At 44.9% G+C, this 25,954-nt stretch overlaps 1 protein-coding gene across 17 annotated transcripts in view; it reads right to left on the bottom strand.

Annotated features, from left to right (window-relative positions):
- Positions 1-25,422, bottom strand: part of LOC135899773 (keratinocyte proline-rich protein-like) — a 34,438-nt gene extending 9,016 nt beyond the window's left edge. For 8 of the 17 annotated variants that reach the window (XM_070539643.1, XM_070539638.1, XM_070539641.1 and 5 more), the window contains exons 1-21: positions 25,325-25,422; positions 22,854-22,877; positions 22,751-22,769; positions 21,469-21,572; positions 20,859-20,951; positions 17,424-17,606; positions 15,082-15,105; positions 13,498-13,578; positions 13,065-13,088; positions 12,681-12,704; positions 10,494-10,517; positions 10,100-10,123; positions 9,727-9,750; positions 3,361-3,384; positions 2,765-2,788; positions 2,365-2,388; positions 1,995-2,018; positions 1,591-1,614; positions 1,187-1,210; positions 399-422; positions 8-31 (exon numbers count right to left, since the gene is read on the bottom strand). In XM_070539643.1, the coding sequence (XP_070395744.1) occupies positions 8-31; positions 399-422; positions 1,187-1,210; positions 1,591-1,614; positions 1,995-2,018; positions 2,365-2,388; positions 2,765-2,788; positions 3,361-3,384; positions 9,727-9,750; positions 10,100-10,123; positions 10,494-10,517; positions 12,681-12,704; positions 13,065-13,088; positions 13,498-13,578; positions 15,082-15,105; positions 17,424-17,606; positions 20,859-20,951; positions 21,469-21,572; positions 22,751-22,769; positions 22,854-22,877; positions 25,325-25,364 (880 nt within the window). In that variant the 5' untranslated portion in view covers positions 25,365-25,422. The remainder of the gene's footprint in view (positions 1-7; positions 32-398; positions 423-1,186; positions 1,211-1,590; positions 1,615-1,994; positions 2,019-2,364; positions 2,389-2,764; positions 2,789-3,360; positions 3,385-9,726; positions 9,751-10,099; positions 10,124-10,493; positions 10,518-12,680; positions 12,705-13,064; positions 13,089-13,497; positions 13,579-15,081; positions 15,106-17,423; positions 17,607-20,858; positions 20,952-21,468; positions 21,573-22,750; positions 22,770-22,853; positions 22,878-25,324) is intronic. The other 9 variants (XM_070539636.1, XM_070539633.1, XM_065429103.2 and 6 more) reach the window with 7 other exon arrangements.
- Between the last annotated feature and the right edge of the window lie 532 nt (positions 25,423-25,954).

Below are 25,954 nucleotides of genomic sequence, written 5' to 3' on the forward strand. Positions count from 1 at the left end.
TACTTACCTGGCTGAGGCATGGGCGATGACGCTGTAAACAGTACATCGCTCACTACTTGTAAATCTACGACTACACTTATCTACTAAATAAATTGCAAAAAATTATGAAATCTAGGCACATAAAGAATCACAGGACAAATTCTGCAGTAGAATGTGTAGCAAACGACAGGTTCTTAATCGAAAGGCGAATCTTCTGAGTAGCAGCTCTTTATTTTGTAAGATATATTCTTCGTTGTGTTGTTGCTTGCGAGCTTTTTATGAAACTGAAATCTCGTCGATTCATTAAGCCTCCCTCCATTAAATACATAGCGTATCCATATGCATGACAATTACGAAAGGCTGTGGCTCTAAATAACAGACTTGGCTTCAAATATTGAAGTACACGAGTATTAGCTTACTTGGCTGAGTCATTGGCCGCGAAGCTGTAAACAAATTATAAGTACAAACCTCATCACAAAGAAAATTGTCACTGCAAATACGTGCCAAGTGAGCTGCAAAACTCTGTACGCATGAAACCGTATGACAACCCCTGCGGTAGCTTTTGTGGCAAGGTAACAAATGCCTACTTGACAAGCGAGTTTTTCTAGCCCTGCTATATATCTTTAAAGATGTAGTTTTTTGTTGTGGTCTTGCTTACGAGTACAAAAAAAAAATGAAATCACGGCGATATCATCAGCCTCCTTCCGAAAGTTGTGTAAGGTATCCTTAGGCATGAATGCTACGTCAGGCTGTTGCTCTAAATAACGCGCTTGCGATCAAACCATGATGTGCACAAGAACTGGCTTACTTGGCTCAGTCATTGGCAGCGGGTCTCTAAGCAGATTGCAGGTACATACAATGCCAATATACTGCTTCAAGAACCTACAAAGAACCTACGAAGAAGCGTAAAGAACTGTGCACATTCGAAACTCTTTAGTAGATTCTGGAGTCGGGTAATTATTGCTTACTAAAAAAGCGAATGTTCGCAACCGTACTACTCTTTTGTATGTTGTATTTTACGTTACGATGTTGCTTATGGACACAAAGAAACGGAAATGACGGGCGATGTCATCGGCCTCCCTCCACAAGCTGTATAATCTATTCGTAGCCATGAAAGTTACGAAAGCGTCTTGCTCGAAATACCTAGCTTATTGTTCGAAATACCTAGCTTATTTCTAAATCATGATGTGCACAAAGAATGACTTACTTTTTTCACTCATGGGCCCTGGGTCTGTAAACAAATTGCCGGTACATCGGTACATCGCTAATCACTAAGGAAAACGAGTACTGCGCACACCTACTAAATGAAAAATCTATAAGCGTCAAACACTGTGCACATATAACATCGAATGGTGGTTCCTGCAGTAGATTGTGTGACAAGGCAGTAAATTTTATTCGATAACAGCATATGCTTCTCCCTACTGCTTTCTTTGTAAGATGTATTTCTCGTTGTGGCGTCGTATTCAGGCATTGAAAAGCAACAAATTACTGCAACGTTTCCAGTCTCTCCACAGGTTTTATAGGAATTTCTATAGGTATGAACACACCGAAAACCTGTTGTTCGAAATATTGGGCTTATCTTTAAATCGTGGCACGCCACGATTGGCTTACTTGGCTCAGGCATTGGCCGCGGTTCTGTAAACAAATTGAACGTACATTATTCACTACAAGCCAATGTTAGACTGTTCGTATCTACTAAATAAACTGAAAGGAAGCATCGAAAATCTTGTATATACAAAATCTTAACATAGCCACTGGGTAGTAGATTGTGCGTCGAGGTGACTGATGCTATTTCAAAGGAGATGTTCAAGGCACAGCCTGTTTCATATATAAAATGTGCTCTTCGTTGTGGTGCTGCTCGCAAGCCATTCATGAAAGTGAAATCACGGCGATGTCCTCAGCCTCCTTCCATTAAATGCGTATGTAGCGTATCCCTAAACATGAAAGTTACGGAAAGCTGTTGCTGCAAATAATTGGATATCAACAAGTAATGGTGTGCACGAGAATTGGCTTACTTGGCACAGTCATTGGAAATGGGTCTGTAAACAAATTGCAGGTACATTGTTAATAACAGAGCCAATGTAGTGATTCAAGTATCTACATAGAAGCGCCAAAAGTGTGTACGTTCAAAGCTCATGGAGATTCTGCAGCAGGATAACAAATGCCTACCAGAAAAGCGAATATTGTCAGGTGCACTATTTCTTTGTAAAAGGTATTCTTCGTTGCGGTGTTGCTTAGGGGCATAAAGTAACTGAAATCATGGCGATGTCCTCATCCCCCCTTCACAATATTGACAACGCATCGATAAGCCTGAAAGTTACGAAGACATGTCGCCCAATAAAACGAACTCGTTTTTAGATTAGGATGTGCACAAAAATGGCTTACCTGGCTTGCTCATGGGCCGTGGGTCTGTAAACAAATTTCCGGTACATCGATTATTACAAGCCAGACTAGCACTATACATATCTACTAGATGAACAACCTAGAAGCGTCGAAAGCTGTGCGCATATAAAATCGCATGGCGGTTTCTTCAGGAGATTCTGTGACAACCTAAAAAATGCGTATTCGAAAAAAGAATCGTTCCTTCTTTACTGCTTTTCTTGCAAGGTATATTCTTTGTTGTGGTCTTGTTTACAGACGTGCTAATTAAGCTAATTAGTGCAACGCCCTCTGTCTCTTTTCATAATTTGTGTAGTCATCACCGTAGATATATGAACATACCGTAAACGTTTTTATCGAAATAACGGCCTTATCTTTAGATCAGGGCGCGCGACAATAGACTTACGTGGCACGGGCATTGGCCAAGGTTCTGTAAACGAATTTATGGTACATTATTAACTACAAGGCAACCTAACACAGCTTGCATCTAATAAATAAACTGCAACGAAGCATCGGAAATAGCGCATATATAAAATCGTATGACAATTCGTGTGCACTAGATTGTGTGTCGAGGTGGCTGCGGCCTACTCGATGGGCAATATACTCTGACTACAGCTTGTTTCTTACGTAAAATATATTCTTCATTATGGTAAAACTTGCAACCTCTTTGTGAAACTGAAATCAAGGCGATGTGCTAAGCCTCCTTCCATTACGTACGTAGCGTATCAACAGGCGTGAAAGTTACAGAAACATGAGGTAGGAGGTGGTATTCTGCAAGTGTCCACCTAGTGGACATGTCTATTTTGTTTGCTGCTGATGTGCTGACTGGTTGGGGGCGCCTGTCTCCTTCGGATGCGTGCCCCAGCCAAGTCAATCAGAAGTTCAGCAACGGAGAAAATGAACATGCCTATTACGTGGACACTTACAGAATACTCCCTCCCCTCTGTTACCTTAAATAACGAGCTTTTCTTCAAATCACGATGTACACGTGTATTGGCTTACTTGGCTCAGTCATCGGCCACGGAGCTGTAAACGAATTACAGGTAAAATCCTCATTACCAAGGAAACCGTCACTCCAGATATGTGCTTAATGAGCTACATGTACATACAAAATCATATGGCAATGTATGCAGTAGCTTGCGTGGTAAGATAACAAATGTCTACACAAAAAACGAATATTCGTAGCCGCACTGCATCTTTTTCAAAGATATTGTCACGTGGTAGTGACGGTGAAGAAAGAACACAGTAGCAGTACTGTGAAAGACAAAACTAGCTTTTATTGGGCGAACCTGTGCCCACAAAACAGGATACACTTAAAGCACAACGATAGCGGCGAACACGGTCGGCGATCGTCGGAAAACTCTGATCAGCGGGTCAAGCGCGTCGGCTTTTATAGATCAGTCGTCGAACGTTCCAGATTAACTGATGGGACCCGCGTGTCTTCCACAAAGTTCTACACCATTCGTGTCACGCGATGAAATCTGATAACACAAGGTTCGGCGACAACAGACACGCGGATAGAAGCGTCGATAACTTTCCAGAAACGTCGGATACATGCAGGCGCGTCCCTCGCTCTGCGATTACAGTTGTTAAGCGGCGAAACGTGGTTGCCCGATAAAGATAAGTACACGTGTCATTACCCCCCTCTTAAAAAGCATCGACCCGATGCTGCAAACAAACGAAAGTAACAAAGAAAAGCACTCGTAGCAAAGAAAACAACAAACTAAGGAAGTTCATCAGCGTCCGTAAAATGGTTTAAGGCGCACCACGTGGACCACTTCAGATCGTGCGCGGCGCCGCTGTGAATGCGAAATGCCGTCTGGCACGACCTCATAGTCCAAAGCGCCAATACGTCGGATGACCTTGTAGGGTCCGAAATAGCGTCGGAGTAGTTTCTCACTGGGTCCTCGTCGGCGTATCGGTGTCCAAACCCAAACACGGTCGCCGGGCTAGTACTCAACAAAGCGTCGTCGGAGGTTGTAGTGTCGGCTGTCGGTCCTCTGTTGGTTCTTGATCCGTAGGCGGGCGAGCTGTCGGGCTTCTTGGGCGCGCTGGAGATAGCTAGCGACGTCAACATTCTCTTCGTCAGTGACGTGGGGCAGCATGGAGTCGAGCGTCGTCGTCGGGTTCCTGCCGTAAACCAGCTTAAACGGCGTGATCTGTGTTGTTTCTTGCACCGCCGTGTTGTAAGCAAATGTTACGTACGGCAGGACGGCATCCCAGGTCTTGTGTTCGACGTCGACGTACATCGCTAGCATGTCGTCGAGGGTCTTATTCAGCCGCTCCGTAAGGCCATTCGTCTGCGGGTGGTAGGCCGTGGTCCTCCTGTGCCTCGTCTGACTGTATTTCAGAATGGCTTGGGTGAGCTCCGCTGTAAAGGCCGTTCCTCTGTCGGTGATGAGGACTTCTGGGGCGCCATGTCGAAGCAGGATGTTTTCGACAAAAAATTTCGCCACTTCGGCTGCGCTACCTTTCGGCAGTGCTTTAGTTTCAGCGAAGCGGGTGAGGTAGTCTGTCGCCACGACGATCCACTTATTTCCGGTTGTTGACGTCGGAAAGGGTCCCAGCAAGTCCACCCGATCTGCTGGAATGGTCGGCAAGGAGGCTCGATTGGCTGTAGTAATCCGGCTGGCCTTGTCGGCGGTGTCTTACGTCGCTGACAGTCTCGGCATGTTCTGACATAATGGGCGACGTCGGCGGTCAGGCGCGGCCAATAATACTTTTGTTGTATCCTCGAGAGTGTCCGGGAAAAACCGAGGTGTCCAGCGGTCGGATCGTCATGTAGGGCGTGCAATACTTCTAGACGAAGTCCTGACGGGACAACAAGAAGGTAGTTGGCGTGGACTGGTGAAAAGTTCTTCACGAGGAGATTGTTTTGAAGCGTGAAGGAAGATAGCCCGCGCTTAAATGCCCTGGGGACAACGTCGGTGTGCCCTTCCAAATATTCCACCAGGCCTTTTAGCTCCGGGTCTGCCCGTTGCTGCTCAGCGAAGTCTTCTGCGCTTATCATGCCAAGGAAGGCGTCGTCATCTTCGTCATCTTGCGGCGGCGGGTCAATGGGGGCACGTGATAGGCAATCGGCATCAGAGTGTTTTCGTCCGGACTTGTAGGTTACAGTGATATCGTATTCTTGTAGTCTGAGGCTCCACCGCGCCAGTCGTCCTGAAGGATCCTTTATACTCGCTATCCAACACAAAGCGTGATGGTCACTGACGACTTTGAATGGCCTGCCATAAAGATAAGGGCGAAATTTAGCTGTAGCCCAAACGATGGCGAGGCATTCCTTTTCGGTCGTAGAATAGTTGCCTTCCGCTTTTGACAGCGACCGGCTAGCGTAAGATATCACCTGTTCGACTCCGTTTTTCCTCTGGACTAGAACGGCACCGAGGCCTAGGCTACTGGCGTCAGTATGGATTTCTGTATCGGCGTACTCGTCGAAGTGCGCAAGTACCGGCGGCGACTGCATGCGTCGTTTGAGTTCTTCAAATGCGTCGGCCTGCGGCGTTTCCCACTTGAACTCAACATCACATTTAGTTAGACGTGTCAACGGCTCGGCGATGCGTGAAAAGTCCTTGACAAAGCGCCTGTAGTAGGCACACATTCCAAGGAATCTACGCACTGCCTTCTTGTCGGTGGGCTGCGGGAACTTTGCGATGGCAGCTGTTTTCTGCGGGTCGGGGCGTACTCCGGATTTACTGATGACGTGGCCTAGGAACAGAAGCTCGTCGTAAGCGAAGCGGCATTTTTCTAGCTTCAGAGTGAGCCCTGATGACTTGATGGCCTCTAGTACTGTGGCAAGCCGCCTAAGGTGATCGTCGAAATTTCCGGCGAATACAACGACGTCATCCAAGTAAACGAGACAGGTCTGCCATTTCAATCCCGCTAAAACCGTGTCCATCACGCGCTGGAACGTTGCAGGCGCCGAGCACAGTCCAAATGGCATAACCTTGAACTCGTAGAGGCCGTCTGGGGTGATGAAGGCGGTCTTTTCGCGATCTCTTTCGTCGACTTCTATTTGCGAATAGCCAGACTTGAGGTCCATCGAGGAGAAGTACTTAGCGTTGCAAAGCCGATCCAATGCGTCTTCTATCCGTGGAAGGGGGTATACGTCCTTCTTCATGATCTTGTTCAGACGACGATAATCGACGCAGAAACGTAGGGTTCCGTCCTTTTTCTTCACCAGGACAACAGGGGATGCCCACGGGCTTTTCGACGGCTGGATGATGTCGTCGCGCAGCATTTCGTCGACTTGTTCTCTTATAGCTTCGCGTTCTCGCAGCGAAACTCGGTAAGGGCTTTGGCGGAGTGGTCGAGCGTACTCCTCGGTGATTATGCGATGCTTGGCGACTGGTGTTTGTCGAATCCTCGATGTCGTCGAAAAGCAGTCTTTGTATCGTCGGAGCAGACTTCTGAGCTGCTGTTGCTTAATCACTGGGAGACTTGGATTAATGTCGTAGTCTGGTTCGGGAACCATGGTCGTCGGTGTAGATGTGGCGGAATCCGAGAGGACAAACGCATTACTGGTTTCCACAATTTCCTCGATGTACGCGATCGTCATGCCCTTGTTGATGTGCTTGAACTCCGGGCTGAAGTTTGTCAGCAACACTTCAGTTTTCCCTCCATGCAGTCGAGCGATCCCTCTTGCGACGCAAATTTCACGGTCTAGCAGGAGGCGTTGGTCGCCTTCGATGACACCTACGTCAGCGGGTATTTCGGTGCCGACCGAAATAACAATGCTGGAGCGGGGCGGGATGCTCACTTGGTCTTCGAGCACACTCAAGGCGTGGTGACTACGAGGGCTCTCCGGCGGTATCGCTTTATCTTCCGACAGCGTTATTGACTTCGACTTCAGGTCGATGACTGCGCCGTGTTGGTTCAGGAAGTCCATACCGAGAATGACGTCTCGAGAACACTGTTGGAGGATAACGAAGGTGGCAGGGTAAGTCCGGTCATGAATGGTTATCCTTGCCGTGCAGATTCCAGTCGGCGTAATCAGATGTCCTCCAGCGGTGCGAATTTGAGGGCCTTCCCATGCAGTCTTAACCTTCTTCAACTGGGCGGCGATGTGTCCACTCATGACGGAGTAATCAGCACCGGTGTCCACTAAGGCGGTAACTGCGTGGCCGTCGAGAAGCACGTCGAGGTCGGTGGTTCTTTGTCTGGCGTTGCAGTTAGGTCTTGGTGTCGGATCACGGCTGCGTCGTGTTGAACTGAAACTGGAACGTCGCGTCGTCAAGTCGTCTTTCGTCGGTGTAGTCTTGGCTTGCGGACTTCGTCGGGACGGCGGCGTGTCGTCATTAAGTCGTCGAGATGGTTTCTTCATCGACTTCGTCGGCGGCGGAGGATCTTCGTCAGTTAGACGAACAGCAACCGCACCTCCATCGGTTGCTGCTTTTAGTTTTCCGGGTATGGGCTCGCAGAGCGGCCCCGGGCTGGGCCAGTGTATGGACGGCGCTGCGGCGACAGGTAGCGGCCTGGTGACGGCGAACGGGACGGTCGTCGAGAGTTCCACTGAGTGGCGGCTAGGTAATCGGCAATGTCACGTGGGCGCTACCCAAGCTGTGGACGCGGCGCGTTGACGGCGAACTCTCTCAGTCCCAGGTCGCGGTATGGGCATCGGCGGTACACATGGCCGGCTTCTCCGCAGTGATAGCAGAGCGGGCGGTGGTCGGGGGCTCGCCAAATGTCCGTCTTCCTCGCGTAGGTGCGCTGGGCGACGTATTGGCGTGCTGGCTGCGGCGGCGGCGGCGGACGACGGAATTGCGGCGTTGCAGGACCCTGGCGTGGTCGCGCAGGGGGGTCTTGACGGCGGGCGACGGCGGCGGCGTAGGCCATTGCCTCCGGCTGCGGTGATTCTGGTTCCACCTCAGGAACTCCAAGGGATCGGTGCACCTCTTCTTTCACGATGTCGGCGATCGAGGCCATTTGAGGCTGCGACGAAGGCAAGACCTTGCGCAATTCTTCGCGCACAATGGCCCTGATGGTCTCGCGCAGATCGTCTGTGGCCAGTGATTGAATTCCTGCGTAGTGGGTAGAGCTCGTACGGCGGTTGAATTGCCGGTTCCGCATTTCGAGTGTCTTCTCAATGCTGGTTGCCTCGCGAAGGAACTCTTCTACGGTCTTCGGTGGGTTTCGTACCATTGCGCCGAAAAGTTCTTCCTTCACACCACGCATGAGAAGGCGGACTTTCTTCTCTTCGGGCATATCCGGGTCGGCGTGGCGGAAGAGACGTTTCATTTCTTCCGTGAAGATAGCAACGTTCTCGTTCGGTAGCTGCACTCGGGCGTCCAGCATGGCTTCGGCCCTTTCCTTGCGCACGACGCTCGTAAAGGTGCGCAGGAAGCCGCTACGGAAGAGGTCCCATGTCGTTAAGGTCGACTCCCGGTTCTCAAAACACGTTCTGGCGGCGTCTTCTAAGGCGAAGTAGACAGCCGCAGCTTGTCGTCGGAGTCCCAGTTGTTGAATGTCGCGATTCGCTCGTAGGTCTCCAGCCAGGATTCCGGGTCTTCACTCGCTGCTCCATGGAAGGTCGGTGGGTCCCGGGGTTGTTGCAAGATAACGGGGGACGCTGGGGCAGCCATTGAGGTTGTCTTGACCACGATCTTCTTTGTCGCCTCAGGTAGAAGTCCGTGCTTTGGGGGCAGTCCTTGCAGTCTGCGGCTAGCACGCTGGTCTTGGGCGGTGTCGGTTTTGTCCTCGGGCTTCGGGCTTGGATCGCGGCTTTGCGGGGGCGTTCGGTACATGAACGCACTAGCACCTCCACCAGATGTCACGTGGTAGTGACGGCGAAGAAAGAACACAGTAGCAGTACTGTGAAAGACAAAACTAGCTTTTATTGGGCGAACCTGTGCCCACAAAACAGGATACACTTAAAGCACAACGATAGCGGCGAACACGGTCGGCGATCGTCGGAAAACTCTGATCAGCGGGTCAAGCGCATCGGCTTTTATAGATCAGTCGTCAAATGTTCCAGATTAACTGATGGGACCCGCGTGTCTTCCACAAAGTTCTACACCATTCGTGTCACGCGATGAAATCTGATAACACAAGGTTCGGCGACAACAGACACGCGGATAGAAGCGTCGATAACTTTCCAGAAACGTCGGATACATGCAGGCGCGTCCCTCGCTCTGCGATTACAGTTGTTAAGCGGCGAAACGTGGTTGCCCGATAAAGATAAGTACACGTGTCAATATAACTTCCTTGTGGTTCTGCGTAGGGGCAAATAAACTGAAGTCACGGCATGGACTTCGGCCTCCCCCCGAAGGTTATATAGGGTATTCCTAGGCATGAATGCTACTAGGCCAGGCTGTTGCTGGAAATAACGGGCTTGTCTTCAAATTATACTGTGTCCGACAATTGGCTTACCTGGATCAGTCACTGTCCACGGCTCTGTAAACAAATCGCAAGCACATAGGTAATTACAAGGAAATCTAGTGTTTCAAGTATCTACAGAGAAGCAACAAAGCTTTGTACATTAGAAACTGCAGCAGATCGTGGAGCAGGGTACTGTACTGTCTGTACTGTACGGCCATACTGTCTTTTCTTTTCGAAAGATGTATTCTTTGTTGCGATGGTGCTTACGGGCACACACAAAAAAAAAAAACTGATGTCACGGCAATGCCTTGAGCCTGCCTCTATAGGATTGATGACGTGTCTGTAGTCGCTAAAATTACGAAAGCGTCTTGCTCAATATAACAGGCGTGTTTCTAGATTATGATGTGTACAAAAATTGGCGTACCTGGCTCGCTGTCGGACCCTGGGTCTGTAAACGAATTTCCGATACATGAATTATTGCAAGGCAAACTAGCATTCAAAGTAAGTACTAAATGAACAACCTTGAAGTGTCGAAAACTGTTCGCATACAAAATTGCATGGCGATTTCTGCAGTAGATTTTGTGACAGGCTAATGAATGCATTTACTAAAGGAGAATTCTCTCTTCCCTAACGCTATTTTGCAAGATATATTTCTTGTTCTGGTGTTGTTTACAGACACGCTAATGTAACTAATTAGTGCTATGCCCTCAGTCTCTTTCCGTAATTTCTATAGCCATCACCATACCTATGAACATGCCGAAAGTAATTCTCGAAATAGCGGGCTTATCTTTAGATCATGGTACGCATGATTGGCTTACTTGGCCCAGGCATTGGCCGTGGTTCTGCAAACGAATTGATGGTACATTATTAACTACAAGGCAATCTATTACTGTTCGTATCTACTAAATAAACCGCAAAGAAACATAGAAAATTGTGTATATACAAAATCGTATGACAATTTTTGTGTAGTAGATTTCGTGCCGAGGTGACTGATGCCTACTCGAAAGGAGATATGCTTAGCGCAGCTTGTTTCCAACGTAAAATATATTCTTTGTTGTGGTGCTGCTTACAGGCACATAAAGAAACTGAAATCTCGGCGATATCCTCAGCCTCATAGTGAATGCACAGGCATGAAGGTTACGATAGCCTCTTGCTGAAAATAACAAGCTCATCGTCAGATCATGACGTATAAGAGAATTGGCTTGCTTGTCTCAGTCAATGGCCACGGGTCAGTAAACATATCGCCCGTACATTGCTCATTACAATGCAAATTAACACTGCACTTATCTATGAAGTGAACAAGAAAGAAGCGTCATAGACTGCATACATACAAAATTGAACAACAATTTCGTCATTAGATTGTGAGACATGGTAACGAATGCCAAGTCAGAAAGCGTATCTTCTCAGCTTTGATTATTTTTTTGCGAGGTACACTTTTCGTAGTGGTGTTTGCCGGCACGTGAAAGAGGCGGAAATTGCTGCGATTTCCTTATACTGCCTCAGTAAGTTCTACAGCAATCGCTATAAGGATTATTTTCCAAAGCGTTTGTCCTGTTGCACATTGCCGCCTCATATCGAAATTATCTGCGTTAAAGGTAGACTCCTGTACATTGTGATGGCTACGTAACTTTCTATCTAATCGAGAGCAATTTACATTTGTTAATGACTTCAGTTCTCCCAAATCTAACGTTATTTCCGGTGTGCCACAAGCAAGCGTCATTGGGTCTCTGTTGTTTCTAATCCATATAAATGATGTGCGTAACAACATATCGTCTTGCATACGAATATTCGCCAATGAGTGCATAATCTACTGTCCACTAACCAACAGTGATGATCATATAGCGCTCCAACGAGACCTAGAGATAGTGAAGCAGTGGTGTACTATATGGCTCATGACACTAAACTGTCAAAATGTAAAACAATGTCTTTCACCCGTAAACCTGTTAATTTGCAGTTTATCTACCGCATTAACAATAGTATTATATCCTCGACTACACAATATAAGTATCTTGGGGTGCACCTTACACCTAACGTATCATGGTCTGAGCATGTCACGTGTGTATCTGCCAATGCATCCACACCATTAGGGTTTTTGCACCGGGACTTGCGCAGTGTTCCACCTGCCTTGCGCAGAATGGCTTATTTAACGTTCGTGCGACCCCAGCTTGAGTACGTGTCTCCCATTTGGTCTTCACACCAGCATAACCTAATTGAAACGTTGGAAATCATTCAGACTAGAGCAAGTCGTTTCATTACTCACAATTACAGCTTCCAGTCTTGCATAACACAGCTCAAAGCCTAACTATCATTGCAGTCGTTGAATACTCGCCGGGGATATTGCATCGCTGTCATTATTCCATAACTTCATTCACTCTGACGGATTATACCTACCATGCTTGAAACACTACGTCTTCACAACGCACAGGTTGCACAATAATTTCAGCTATGTCCGCGTATATGGAGCGACACAAGCATTTACCTTTTCCCCTCTGCCTCGCGCTATTCATCTCTGTAACAACCTTCCCGATAGCATTGCTTCGCTCAGAAATCATGATGCCTTTTGCAGTAATGTATCGGCGCGCGTACTGCCAAGCTTCTTTTCTGTTTTTTTTTAACAGTACGCTTTTTATAACGTCTCAACGCAAAGTATCTTGCTGCTTTTATGTAATACTTCTTGCTGTTTTCGTTGTTTTATGCAATGCTTATCTGTTCATTCCTCTTCTTTTTTCTTTTTTTTGACGTCTTTCTGTACAAATGTAAATTTCATCGCTTTGTGCCAATGTTTTAATCCCTTTATGAATCGATATCTTTTTACCGATTGTATATTGTGATAAACTGTACCATATGCCGCCCTCCCGCTACGCCTCTTCGTAGGCCTGTGAAGTCTTTCTAAATAAATAAATAAATAAATAAATAAATAAATAAATAAATAAATAAATGCACAAAAATTTGTTTTAAATTAAGGGGTTGTCTTCAGATCATTATGCGCACGAGAATTAGCTTACTTGGTTCAGGCATCGGCCATGGATCTGTAAAGAAATTGCCGGTAAATCACTAATCACAGCACAATCGACAAATGCACATATCTTGTAAATTAATTAAGAGGACGCGTGGAAAACTTTTCAAATACGAAATCGTATGGTAACTTTTCTCGGTAGATTGTGAGTTAAAGGCCATTGATTCCTACTTGAAGAGGGAATATCTTGAGTACATGATATTTCTTAAGAAAATATATTCTTTGTTGTGGTGTTGCTTACAGGCATCTAAAATGAAATTTTAGGAAATTGTTCACCCTTATAGCATATCTATAAACATGAAAGTTACAAAAGCCTACTGCTGAAAATAAGAGGCTTGTCCTCAGGTCATCATGTGAACAAGAATGCGCTTACTTGGTCCAGGAAGTGGCCATGGGCCTGTAATAAATGAAAGGTACATAATTACAAGGTGAACTGGGACTTCAGATATTTCCTAACTAGATTTTGAGGTAACGTAAAAAACTGCATGGTGTACATCTACTCAGTGAACTACAAGGTAGCATCGAAAACTTTGCAGCTAATGAATTGTAGTTCAATTTCTGCAGTCGATTCTATGACAAGATAACAGATACCTAATCGGAAAGCTAATATTTTCAGGGTCGAATGTTTTTTGGTAAGGTCTATTGTTCGTGGTAGAGCTAGTGAAAGACCCCTAAGTAACTGAAATTCGGGTGATTCTTTAAGCCGCTTTCTACAAACTTTATAGCGTACCCGCACATGAAAGTTAAGAAGGCCTGCTGCTCGAAATAATCAGCTTAAATTCATGATATGCGCAGATATGACTTACCTGGGTCAGGCATTGGCCATGGCTCTGTAAATAAATTGCCGATACACTGCTCATTACAAGGCGAGCTATCGCTGCATATATCTGGTAAGTGGACGAAAAAAAATTCGTGAGCTATGTACACCAAAAACCGCATTTTAATTTCTGGACTACTTGTGACAAGGCAAATGTCGACATGAAAAGCGGATCATCTCAGCACCACTTCGTTCCTTTGTAAGACGTATTATTTGATGTTATGCTGCCTTACTGGCATTAAAAAACTGAAATGAGAGCGATGTTCGCTGTCTCTCGGCTAGTGCTGCCAACTTGCGAAGAAAGTTTTCCCTAAATCGGATAAAAATTGCCTTTGTTTCCATAAATTATTGAGAAATGTGGTAAAAGTGTAAATTTGTCTTCTGTAAGGGTAAATGTTTTTGTTTCATGCAAATAGACTGCAAATCTTATCGTTCGTATTTATTTCTAATGACGTTTCTAAATATTCAAATAATGAAGTCACTGGACTCAAGTCGAAGTAATATGCAGAGCAACTTCGTACGCTAACGCAGCCTCCTGCTTGAAATTATATATATATATATATATATATATATATATATATATATATATATATATATATATATATATATATATATATATATATATATATATATATATATATATATATATATATATATATATATATGTAGACAGAGAGAAAGACGTCACCATGACTAAGTAGCCAAGATTATAGAAACCTTGTTCGAAATGTAGAGGAGAATGTGCGCCGGACCTTCCTTGCAAAATACAGCAGTGTAAAGATGGCGCGCCCCTTCACGAAACCAATGCAAAAGATATGAATAATTGTGAATGCTGTGTACTGACTTAGCACCACCATACTTACTCGCTCACGCGTCATTTACAGCAAAGTACGAATATACGGGGGTAATTTTTATGTTTCCTCTAAAGCAAAACGCACCCGAATGCATGACCACTGGGACTCTGTCCAAAGTTGCTCTGCCTATGGGCGATTTCCGGTAAATCTTAGTATGCGCGCACGTAGTCGGCCGTGCCACGACCGCGTTGTCCTGCTCGGCGCAAAATGTGTCCGCTTGCGTCCAGATTTGTCCGTTCTGCTCTTTGGTTTGTGTTGCAGCGTGCGTTTATTTCACCGGTTGCAGATGAATATTTCGTTGAGAGCGCATATGCAACGACAATCAAGCTAGAGCAAAGAAAAGCAAAATGGAGGTAGCAGTATAACTCACTAAAAGATCCATGCGAGACGCGCTCACTGTGCAGCAATATTATCGAAAATGTTGCTTAGCATGTTATTGCGGAGGTGATTTGCAGTGAGTAAAATCAGGACATGCCTCCACGTCAGCAGTTTCACCGCTTTATTGTCCTAGCGTGAAATCGTCCAAGGTTTGGGTGAATTTCCCCATTTACGCAAACAAAGCGTAAATTCTGTAGATATGGAGAAACTTCGATAGAATTTGCAGCACAGCTGCCCGCGTACGTTCTACAGCGCATGCAAAGGCATGAAAGTAGCGAACACTGATTGATTAAAATAACGAGCTCGTATTCAAATTATGATGTGGACGAGAATTCGCTTACCACGCTTAGGGAAAGGCCACAGAACTGTAAACAAATTGACAGTACATCGCCCATTAAAAGGCAGTCTAGCGCTGCAAGTACTTACAAAGTGAAGTATGAAGAAGCGCCGAAAACTTTGTAGACACAAAATTCTGCAGTGGATTATATGGCAAGATGACAAAGTATACTTCCCGAAAAGCGAGTTTATTCAAGACAACTACACTTTTTGCAAGACATTTAGCTCGTTTTCGTGTTGTCTAGCGGCCTTAAGGGGCCCACATAGACAGCTTCTTTGGTCATCCTTCTTCACAGAGTGGAAGGGCACTGAGTTTTTTTAATTGGGGTTTTCCAAGCGGGGCCGTATGCTTAGATGTAACACCGTGTTTACATGAAATCGGCGCTAATATCACGTCTATCTTGCACGCGTTACTGCATGAGTCATCAATTGGGAAACGCGACGGACGTAAACGATGCTCCTACTTGACTACATTTTCGTGTTGTAACCCACCGGTCGGAATTGCAAGCCCCACTGGGCTCCATTGCAATGTAGTATGTCGCCAACGTTGGCTTACGTGAATCCTACTATGTATACAGATCCTTCCAACTACGCGACAATAGACATCTTTTTTTTTTCAGTTCAGGTTAACTACTCCGAAACATTAGTTGAGCTCTTCTTGGCGGATGCATTTAGCATATACCCAAAGTGTTGTGACGGAGTCCAGTAGGGGCTTGTTTGCACTCATCGAAGAGTTTCGATTGACGGATTACAACGCGCAAACGTAGAAATTAGAGTCTACAGCGACACGTACAATCTAGCAGTGATATTAACGCCGATATTACATATTACATAAACAAGGTGCTACGTGCGTATACGGTTCCGCTTGGAAAACCACAATGCAAAAATATGCACGACCGCGATCCGAACCGCTTGCACGTGACACATACGCACAGTCTAACAATCGATGGCTCACGTAGCTGCTAAAAAGCGCCGATAACTAACCCTGCATTTGTATAAAGCTTCACAGCGAGTTAATCCGCGCATGTTGATACGGGAGAGCCATCGCGTCGTCGCTGTTCGGAAAGTTCCCTGTTTTTATCGCAAACGCCTGTGCGCACTTTGGAAAATGGTAGAAGTAAGCACACCTCCATTTCTCCGTCCTTAGTTTATCTTCTTTCATTTTGGAGCGGTTGCTGCAACGCAAGAGCAGCGCTTTCACGTCATTTATTCGACGCTCACTTGTGGGAACACGCGCATACCCCATTACGCAATGCTATAACATGGCCTCCTGCCCGGTAGCTGCCGTTTGTGCATACACCCTGTATCGTATCTATATGCACTATTAATGCGTGTTACATCGCTCTGAAGCGATGTGGGTTCACGTATTTGTAGCGGAAAGGCGCTTATATAAAGAAGTGTCGTGCCGTCCTTCGAATGCCCTAAATAGGAAACGTCTTCTCATCCCCGCACCGCGACGAAAACATAACCTAACACTCCGAGAAACGAAACTTCATAATCATGACTTCAGAAACAAGCTAAGAACAAATGTGTGTTTTCGAAAAGAAGAGCAGCTGGCATCGATGCATCTGCTGGATGATGTCGTTTAAGGGTAGCGCAAATATTTTGCTTATTAAAAAGGAAACTTTCGTGCAACATCATGAAATAATATTGCCATACGCGTAAAGTGTGTGAACGACGTGAAGTAGGACATCACTGTGGTCACTTTCTGCTTTATTGCGAAACTTTATTTTCGCATAGCTTTGCTTTCTATGTAGCATAAATTGAAAGCCAGAAAGGAAAACAGACGTATTATTTCGTCTCTGTTGCAGTCGCGATGTTCACAGTCGATCCGGCCTCGAGCGCCCAGTCACGTGCCAATATTGCGCGTATTCGCGGGCTTCTTTCACGCTTGCAAAAACTTTTATGTAGTACGTATTGTATAGAAGAAAGCTGTATCGGGGGTTTTTCATGTCGCTCTACAGTTTTCCCCTTGACACTTTTCATCTAATTATAACATTTGAGAAGTTGGATAATCATTTAAAACGAATTACGTAATTAGGCGCAATGCAAAAATATAAGCTGATTATGTCCATGTGGTAGCATACAACATTACCTTGGTTCTGTACAGCTACGTGGCATTTACATATATTTTTAAATCTTGGTGCATGCTACGTGGGACACCCTGTATTGTACGTAACTGAATACCCGGCGCGCAAGTTCTTCTAAAAGTTAAAATGAACTACATCATCAGAAAAAAAAAATCTGTGCATAAATGGACGTTAACCGCATTACAGCCTAGGCTACGAAAAAGAAGCAGAGTGGAGGGAAACTTTGAAAGCAGGAATGATAAAAGTGGTGAGCTCACCAGCGCTAGGTATCGTTGCTGTCGTGGTCGTTGGTGTTGGTGTGGCGTTTTGCACATTCTTCACATCTTCGGTCACCGGAATCAACGAGCTCCCCACGGTCGAAGTCTGGTTCTCAGGAGGATATGCTCCTCGAGCTCCAGAAGCCGGGTAGCGCAAACCGATCGTTTTGTTGGCGAATAAATCTGCAGAAATACGAGTTTCGGGTAAGAAGGTTGTTAGGCTGTCGTATTTACCCGTAAATTCAAATGTCCAGCAGTACGCGTCTTAACAATTATCACGAACGAAGTTATTTGTTTTGAAATACATAAATACAATAAACAAACAAGAAACTGAAATTACATCCAAAGTGTATACAAACTTGAACAACGTCTTTCAGCAAACACTATTGTGCCCTAATATTGGAAGTTATGTAAGCATGTAAAAACAAGATAATCACAGACATATGTTAATAACTCATCCCTAATCCTCAGTGACAATATATATAATAAGCGATCCTCATTTGTAATATACACCGTAAAGGAATCAAAATACCTTAAATTGCATTCCACTACAATGACAAATTTCGAGACATCAAGCACCTCAGATTTGATATCTGGAGGCCAGATAAACCTTAAGTAGTAAAACTAAGACTAGTTTTATTGTAGCAGTGAACAAGCGAACACTAATGAATGAGGCGTCACAGGGAACATTGTCTCCATCCTTTCGTTTTAGCTCGCAGAAGGAAGAAAGGCTGTCTCCACCGTCGTTAATACTCCCAGCTTCTTTCTTATATATTGACCTCTAAACAAACGCAAAACTTGTTCCGAAACAATCTGGATCGCTAAAAATAGATGGTGACATGTTGTACGTGAGAGTCTATAATGACGGAAAAATAGTTCTGTGGAAGCCCGCGAAGTGAAGGAAGGTAGCATTGACATTTGTTGGGCGTGTTGGTAAATTGAAAGCATATTTAGCACCAGCAAACAAGGACGGAAGGGAGACGACAACACAATTCGCTGGTCATCAGTCAAAGAAACTGGTCATCTATCCCAATATAACACGAAACTACAAAGGAAACCCTTGTGGGTTTGTCAGAAGGATCTCAGAAAGTCTATAACCATACTACGGACACACGTGGCCTGCATTTGCTTAGTAACTTTTGGCAAAACATATGGAGCAGCAATAAACACAATGATTAGACGAATTTCAACACTGACTTTGCGGCCAGACAAAGCTCTAGCACTTCTGTGTAACAAACGCCGTCCGGAGCCACGTTTTCCTCTGTAACAAGGCATTTTGGTCTGAGGGACGCCGCAAGCAGCCGGCGGTGTCCCTCGTATCTTTCGGCTGGGCACAAATTCATGTATACATACTAATCGCGCTATTTCTCTAATTAAACGTTAACCGCGACATGGCACTTTTCAGTGTATCTCCTTGTTGTCCCCGTCTCACTCTTGGGCTTCAACTGACCTGACAACATAATAATAAAAAAAAATAAACTCTGGGCGTTACGTGGCAAAACCACGAACTGATTATGAGTTTGACAAACAACGAAACCCAACCTTCGAAGACGCGTGCATAAGAGGTGAGAAAAGAGAACCACACAAGCTGGGTTTTTGTATAGCGCATGCGCGTGTTGGTTTTCTTCACTTTTCGACCCAAGTGTTCCATTAAACTCTGTTGCTAGTCCTAGCATGTGAGGTTGCTTTTTGTCTCCTCTTTTGTGCGCGTCTTCTATATAAGGCTGGGTTTCGTTGTTTGTCAAGCTATGTACCAACAAGCCCAGCACCAGACTGTTGTGATTATGAGGTAGTACGTTCTAGTGGAAGAATATTAAGCTGGGTGCAGTACGGGTTAACCTTGACCACCTGTGATTCTCTAACGTGCGCCAAAGTAATTTCATCCCCCTCTAAACGTGGCTGTCATTGCTGAGATATCGAACCCCTGGTCTCAAGGTCAGCAGCGCAACGCCGTAGCCTCTGAGCTACGGCGTGGGGTTATGTGCTAACCACCCAGGAAGTTTCGAATCGAACAAGCGTAAAAGCATGGGACATGGTAAGAAGACGGATCACACAGTTTCTGACAAGAATGACTAGAGCGAACTCTGGCACTGTGATCATTGAGCTACTAAATAATTGAGCTAATAGAAATAATGGTTAGGACACGGATTTAGTCATCATGCTTCAGGTTCCAAACCTACTTTAGATGTTATTTATTGGCTTTTCTTTTCTGCCTTAATTTTCAAGCACTTATACTACTTCTAGCCCAGCAAGGCAATACACCTCTGTACACACCCATAGTCATTGCGATTCATCAATTCTAACGGAATGGAGTGTTGAAAAAAATCTGCCCTTCCACTCTGTGAAGAAGGATGACGAGCCAAACTGCGTATGTGGGCCTCTTAACGCCTGCTTCACCTCCGCCGCAGGTCGGCCCGGCATTGCACTATCTTCGGGGTCGGCCCACGTATGGGGACTTTTGTGTCTACACACGGACACAATTCTGGGGCAACTAGCTATCAACAGGTTCGCTGTAAAAATCCGGCAGAACCGATTACACAGCAAATGTCAATACGAATGCGGTTAGCTCTGAATCAATACCGTGACACCGTATTGCCACCACCAAAACGCTTCTTGTCGTCTTGTATGCAGCACGTATGCAGCCGGGATCCTCTCTCACACTTCCCATTGAACACGCTGCGTCATCTCGCGCAGCGTAACCGCTGCGCTATCATTGAAGAATGGAGCCTACCCACTGACACATACGTCGTGGTCGAAGTTTGCGTGAAAGAGGTTCATTAAAGAGTGGTACGTACCCACTGACATCAATCACCGTTGCAGTATCTCTATGAAATGGGCCTGCGTACTTATATTTCGTTTTATACTGATGTTATGACGCGTGGCAACTCAAGCGAAAAAAAAAATATACATACTCAGTCACACATGCCCCAGTGACCCAAGATGGTGAGACGGTTCGTTTCGAATCCTGTCCCCCAGGACAACGGCGCGATGCTGTATCTATTAAAACATGGACGACCCAGTGACCCAAGCTATAGCGGGAAGTCACTAGAGACAGATAGATAGTCGGTCTATCCCCTGAAAGTGCGTGAATTTCCCGAGAGTGCTGATCGCAACATTAACCAATTTGCTGGATCACAAAGCCGCTCAAAGTTAAAAACACAAACTTTAGGCAAATCCACGTAGTAACCATAATTCTAACAATGGCTGAACCACCATGCATGCAGCTCCAGGAGACACTAGGATCAGTGTTTCTTCTAGTAATTTTTGTAGTCAAATGTAACGTGGAAGCGAAAGCTCTGTTTCAGCTCCGACGTGTACCAGCTAGGCCGCGTTCTTGCACTTGTTCAGTAAGGAGTTCAGCAGCCTAACACATTGTGCAGCTCCACGCAGAGCGAAAATGTTTCGTGCATGTTCCTTGTCAAAGTCGCGACTCACCGGCATCGAAGGCAAACGTGAGGACGACGAACGCCACCAGGGCCATAAGCAGCAGCACCACCACGGGGATCATCGCGCGCAAGGTCTTGTTGTCTACAAATATATAAAAAAATACAGTGCCTGAAGGATTCGGAGTAACCAAGCTTGGAAATATTGCTTTTCAGAATTAAAGAGCAAGCAGTGGTTTCTTGTGCAGTTTATTTGTGGTGTTTCACGTCCACAAACTGCACCGGTGTTTATGAACGACGCTGTAGTAGAAGTCTCCCGAATAATGTTGACCGCTTAATGTTCTTTTAAATGGATATATGTATACTCGAAAGCAACCGCGCTGATGTTAAACGAGAACGCGGCAACAGAGATTTTCCGTCCCATTTCCTCAGTAGCGGTAAACTTATAGAGGTGAGGCAGAAGACAAGAAGCGTGGTGGGAAGTCTTGTGCTAGTATACACTGAGCAAGAACGTAGAAAGCTCAAAGCCATAATGTTAAAAGATGAGCTATGGTTCCGAAATATATAGCACAGGCACGCATTTATGGTACAATTTGAGGCGTTAGCTTCACCAATTCGTAAAATTTAGCGTGCCTCTAATGAATAAAAAGAAAAGCTCTCGCCTTGATCTCCTGATGGGATAAGTGTGGAGATGAGGACGAGGGAGAGGATCAGCAACACGAAAGCTCCCGAGACGATCAGGAGGATGCCGTAGGTGGTCAGCTGCCTGCGAACAGAACAGCCACTGGCTAAAACAAGGAAGGGCAAGTCATGTTACGTATAACTGTATTACACGTTCCGTCAGTAGAAGTCACGGCTGAGATGTATTTACCTGTTCATTAACTTATTAGAGCATTACTAGCGAGGGAAACGGCTACAGAAGACGTGCAGCAATACGCTCAATAATATAACCAGAATCCAATGAATGGACAATTTTCTCAAACAACTATCGCGAATGCCGATTACAAGCCGCGAACTCGTGAATAAAACTAAAAAAATCTCGCACCCTGTTTCGAAGAACCCGGTGGTGTTCGGGGAAATTATTAAACATTTCTGAGTTACCGCAAGAAAACTTAGAAACTTGAGAAAGCAGAGATTCCATTGCAATCTGAAAACGCATGAAGCTTGCATGTAGCAATAACCGCGTACTGCCGCCAGCGCCAAACATTGTTAAGGAGCATGCACAAAAGACGGTCGGCTAGCGAGCGATTCCTGACACGCATTGTATACCGAGTAAAATGCCATTCTCGGTCATTACACTATAATGGATGTTGCCAGTCCTAGAAGGAAGTCATGTCACCGTTATAGGTATGCGCCTCTTCGGTTGGTTTTAATATGTACATTTCTTTAGGCCTCAAAAAAAAAAAAACGCGCACATCGCTCATGGGATGGTGTATACGCTAGTGTACCCGCGCACGTGCCGAAACAGAGCAGCAGTACTAGGGTGGGGCCAGAGCAGCATCGTCGTGTTCGTGTTCGGGGCGTTCTATGCGCATGCGCGGATATTTGTTGCCTCACTTGTGCCGAAAGTAACCTTGGCCAACAAAAACCAAAGGAAATGATGTGAGGGAACGAATTAGAGCGAGAACTTTCATGTGTCGTGCTCTTGTACCACAGTATAAATGGATTTGGACGTTTTGATTTTGCCGGAAATGCTTAGCATTGCACACGCCGTGGTATCTTAGCGGCTATGACCTTGCACTGCTGAGATCGAAGTCTTGCGCTCGTTTCTTGTTGCTGCTGCCAAATTTCGGTGGCGTCCAAATGCAAGAGCCGTCGTATGGTTAGATTTAGGTACGCGCTAAAACAACAGATGATCGAAATGAATCCGGAATCCGTCAATATATATGTATGTATATATATATATATATATATGTCGCGCAGGGGATTCTGCTGGTTACTTACGAGCTCATTTTTACAGCATCTGAAAGAGACGAGAGTAAATGTTTTTCCAGCCTTGGGTAGCTTAAAGAATCGCCGAAAGTAACGAAAAATAAAGGAAACATACCCTCCAACGCTTCCTCGAAGTCATCTGGAATGTTACACAAAGAAGCAAAAACTGATTACGAATCTGTAAGCAAGCTGGAAACAAATTGTGGGAAATTGGAATGTGTAATAATTATTAAATTGTAAAATATATTGCGTGAGAAATGCGTTTTGTTTGCCAAGCTTTCAGATATGTAGACTGATCATTTCTTTAAAGTTTTATGGAACTGTTTAAAATCGCCTGTCGCAGACAGCACAATTCTTGTCCCTGAGCTGGCTTACTTGAAAAGGCCGGCATTACCATGAAGAGAAATCGAAACACATATTAATCTACTTAAAAAAATCTCTAATTAACTCTTAATTGACTACACAGTGGCACATATTGCAATTTACGAATTTTATCCTATGAGTTTGCAAAACGTATCCACTTGAAAGAAATGTCCAGCATGACACCAGTTTCGGGACAGTATTTCGCAATGTCTGGGACAAAATAGCTGGGCCTTTCAGTTACTCTTGTGCTTCAATGCATAAAAGGGTGTTTTGCTAAACAAAGTAGGGGGAACAACAGCGCATATTTAAGGCCAGTTCGATGGCGCAAATATCTTAACTGGTGTCATTCTCAAAATTCACTCGAGAGTGAATGTGTGTTGCAAGCTCACCGGCTGCAACTCGTGAATTACAATATGTGCCGTGAAGTGCGCGATATCTTGGCTGGTAGGATAGGCCAGAAAAGCGTTACGGCAAGGGAAACGAGAGCCCCTTTGCTGCAACAATTGAACTCAGGCTCGCATGAGCCAGCATACGTAGGGGCCTCGCTGGATTTTGGATGTCCACATGCAGACTGCCGTGGTTGCGATTTATCAGCAAAATTGTGTTCTAGTTTCATACTTCAGGCTCCCTCGTATTGCTCGGCAAAATTTTCCTTCCTGTCGACATTTATTAATGAACAATGCTTTGTAGGAAGTATCTTTCACACTCGTGCTTTCGGGGAGACGCTACGTGTTTATAAGTATGACGTAACTTAGTTGTATTCCAGGAATATCAACTAAGCGAAGAAGAAGCGCAGGTCACATGGGTGACTTAAACGTGGCATCTTCATTTCGGCAACAGAAAGCGTGGCCAAAATAGTAATCATACTTGTTGCTCAGCCGCGTGTCTTGCTTATCCCGAGTGTCCTGACTGCGTAGTGTAGTTGCAAAGCAATCAACTGAAAAGAAGACGCTTGAGTCTGCTTGAACCGAGCCGCGGCATGCGAAACCTGCCTGGTATTTTCGGAAAGCCTTTTATTTAACCCTTTAACTGCGGCTGAAGAGGTAACTCGTCATCACAATGAGCATCTTCTGCTGCAGATGATATGGGTTAACTCGCAGTGAATTTCCCGTAATGGTCGCTTAGGTGTATGTGTGCAGTTTGTTGTGACAAATAATTTTGAAAAATGAATACTACGCAATTACTTTTGCTGTTTCTTATCGACAAGACCAGTAAAAAGTTATAGGCGGCTCTGGTATTATGCTTTTTTAGAAGGAAAGGCGGTTCGAAATATGCAGATCTAAAAAAAAAATTCGACTCTATTTCTTTTTGGAAATTCGTCATGGCAATTAAGATGTTGCAGAAAAGAACATTTGGCACTGCGGTTTCACAATGCTTTTGCGGTGTACTAATTGCTACTAGTAAGTATTCGCTTTGTCGTCAGGTTCTCATAGAAAAATTATCAGTTTGCAACGCTTATGCTAATAACGCGCTTACGATATTCAACAAATAATGACAGAAGCCCAAATTAAAAATAAAAGCGTTTTGAGTAGCAGTGGGAAATGTTTTCTGCTTATCGATGCCGCGTGCTCAAATTACTCCTATAAGTATATCATGTTTGGGCGTTACAAGTTTTGTGTTACAAGTATCATCGTCGTCCAACGGAGTCAAATTCAAAATTTACGTGCGGAGGAGCAATATACGAGAACAAAACTAATTTATCCTTTTTACTTGCACTGTACGAACCGCATATATATTCTTATCTCAAAATGATCGCACACGTCCAAGTTGACGTCTTAGCGTGCGAAGCAACGCACGATTATCGTTATCCTTTAGCGTTATCTTTCAGGAAAAAAAGAAACGAAAGCGTGGCAAGGTTTATTAAGAAGCAGGAAAATCAGCAGTTAAATGAGCCAGTCACTAAAAAAAAATGTTTTCGTGACGAATGCTCGTGCTTCACAATACGATATTACAATAATTAGAAATAATAACAGCGAGATATTTCACTTGTATAAACAGCTGTTGCAGTTTAATGTAAATATCTTAGAGAGGCTGTTTTGTTCGCATAAGATCAGTCTTGTGTGCACCGAAATGCGCGCGCTTTAGAGAAAAGATATAGGCCTAACCCCGAACCCACAATCAGGCACACCGCTAGCAATATGCGGGTTTGCATCTGCCACCTTGGTGCGTATACAGACAAAAAAAAAGAACAATTCATGATTTGTAGCAATGGTCGCCACTCACTCGCTCCGGAGAGTAAATGCGTTGGGTCTGGGAGCGCCATGGTAGAACACACACAATCCTTCTTCTTTTCCTTCTTCTTCTAAAGGTGCTGCGCAGCCTTGTCTTGTCTTGTGGCCTCGAGAGTGGCGCGTGCCCACTATGGGGGATTGGCCAAGAAGCAGGCGGTTTTCCGTATGGTTAGAAGTAGGGACAATCTAGATTTGTATAGTGGAGCGTGGGAGGATATTACTGTAAATTAGAAGTTTATTTGATTATTGTTAGGAATTCCAATAAAATAAGTAAACGTGAAGAAATGAAATAATATAAATTATGGATAATTTTAGAAATTCAGCAAGGTACTCTTTTTGTGTCTCTGATGAAATTGTTAACTGCTAGAAAAGCATCCCTGTGGCTGGATCCCAGTGAAGTCGCCCCAAAAGAAAGAATGGTTGGCGAGGATAGCGAAAGGCTAAGTTTAGTAAATGAGTATTCTAATAGTTTTCTTTGTCTTAGAAAGCGGCGGCACGAGAGAAAGTAATGTTCGACAGTTTCAGGCTCACTGCAAAAAGAACATAGAGGGGACACTGCGAGACCAGACCTGTGTAAGTAAAAATTTAGAGGAGGTATGCGACATCTCAATTTTGTAAAGGA

The sequence above is a fragment of the Dermacentor albipictus genome, chromosome 5 (assembly GCF_038994185.2).
Source record: "Dermacentor albipictus isolate Rhodes 1998 colony chromosome 5, USDA_Dalb.pri_finalv2, whole genome shotgun sequence".
NCBI classification, from domain to species: Eukaryota; Metazoa; Arthropoda; class Arachnida; order Ixodida; family Ixodidae; genus Dermacentor; species Dermacentor albipictus.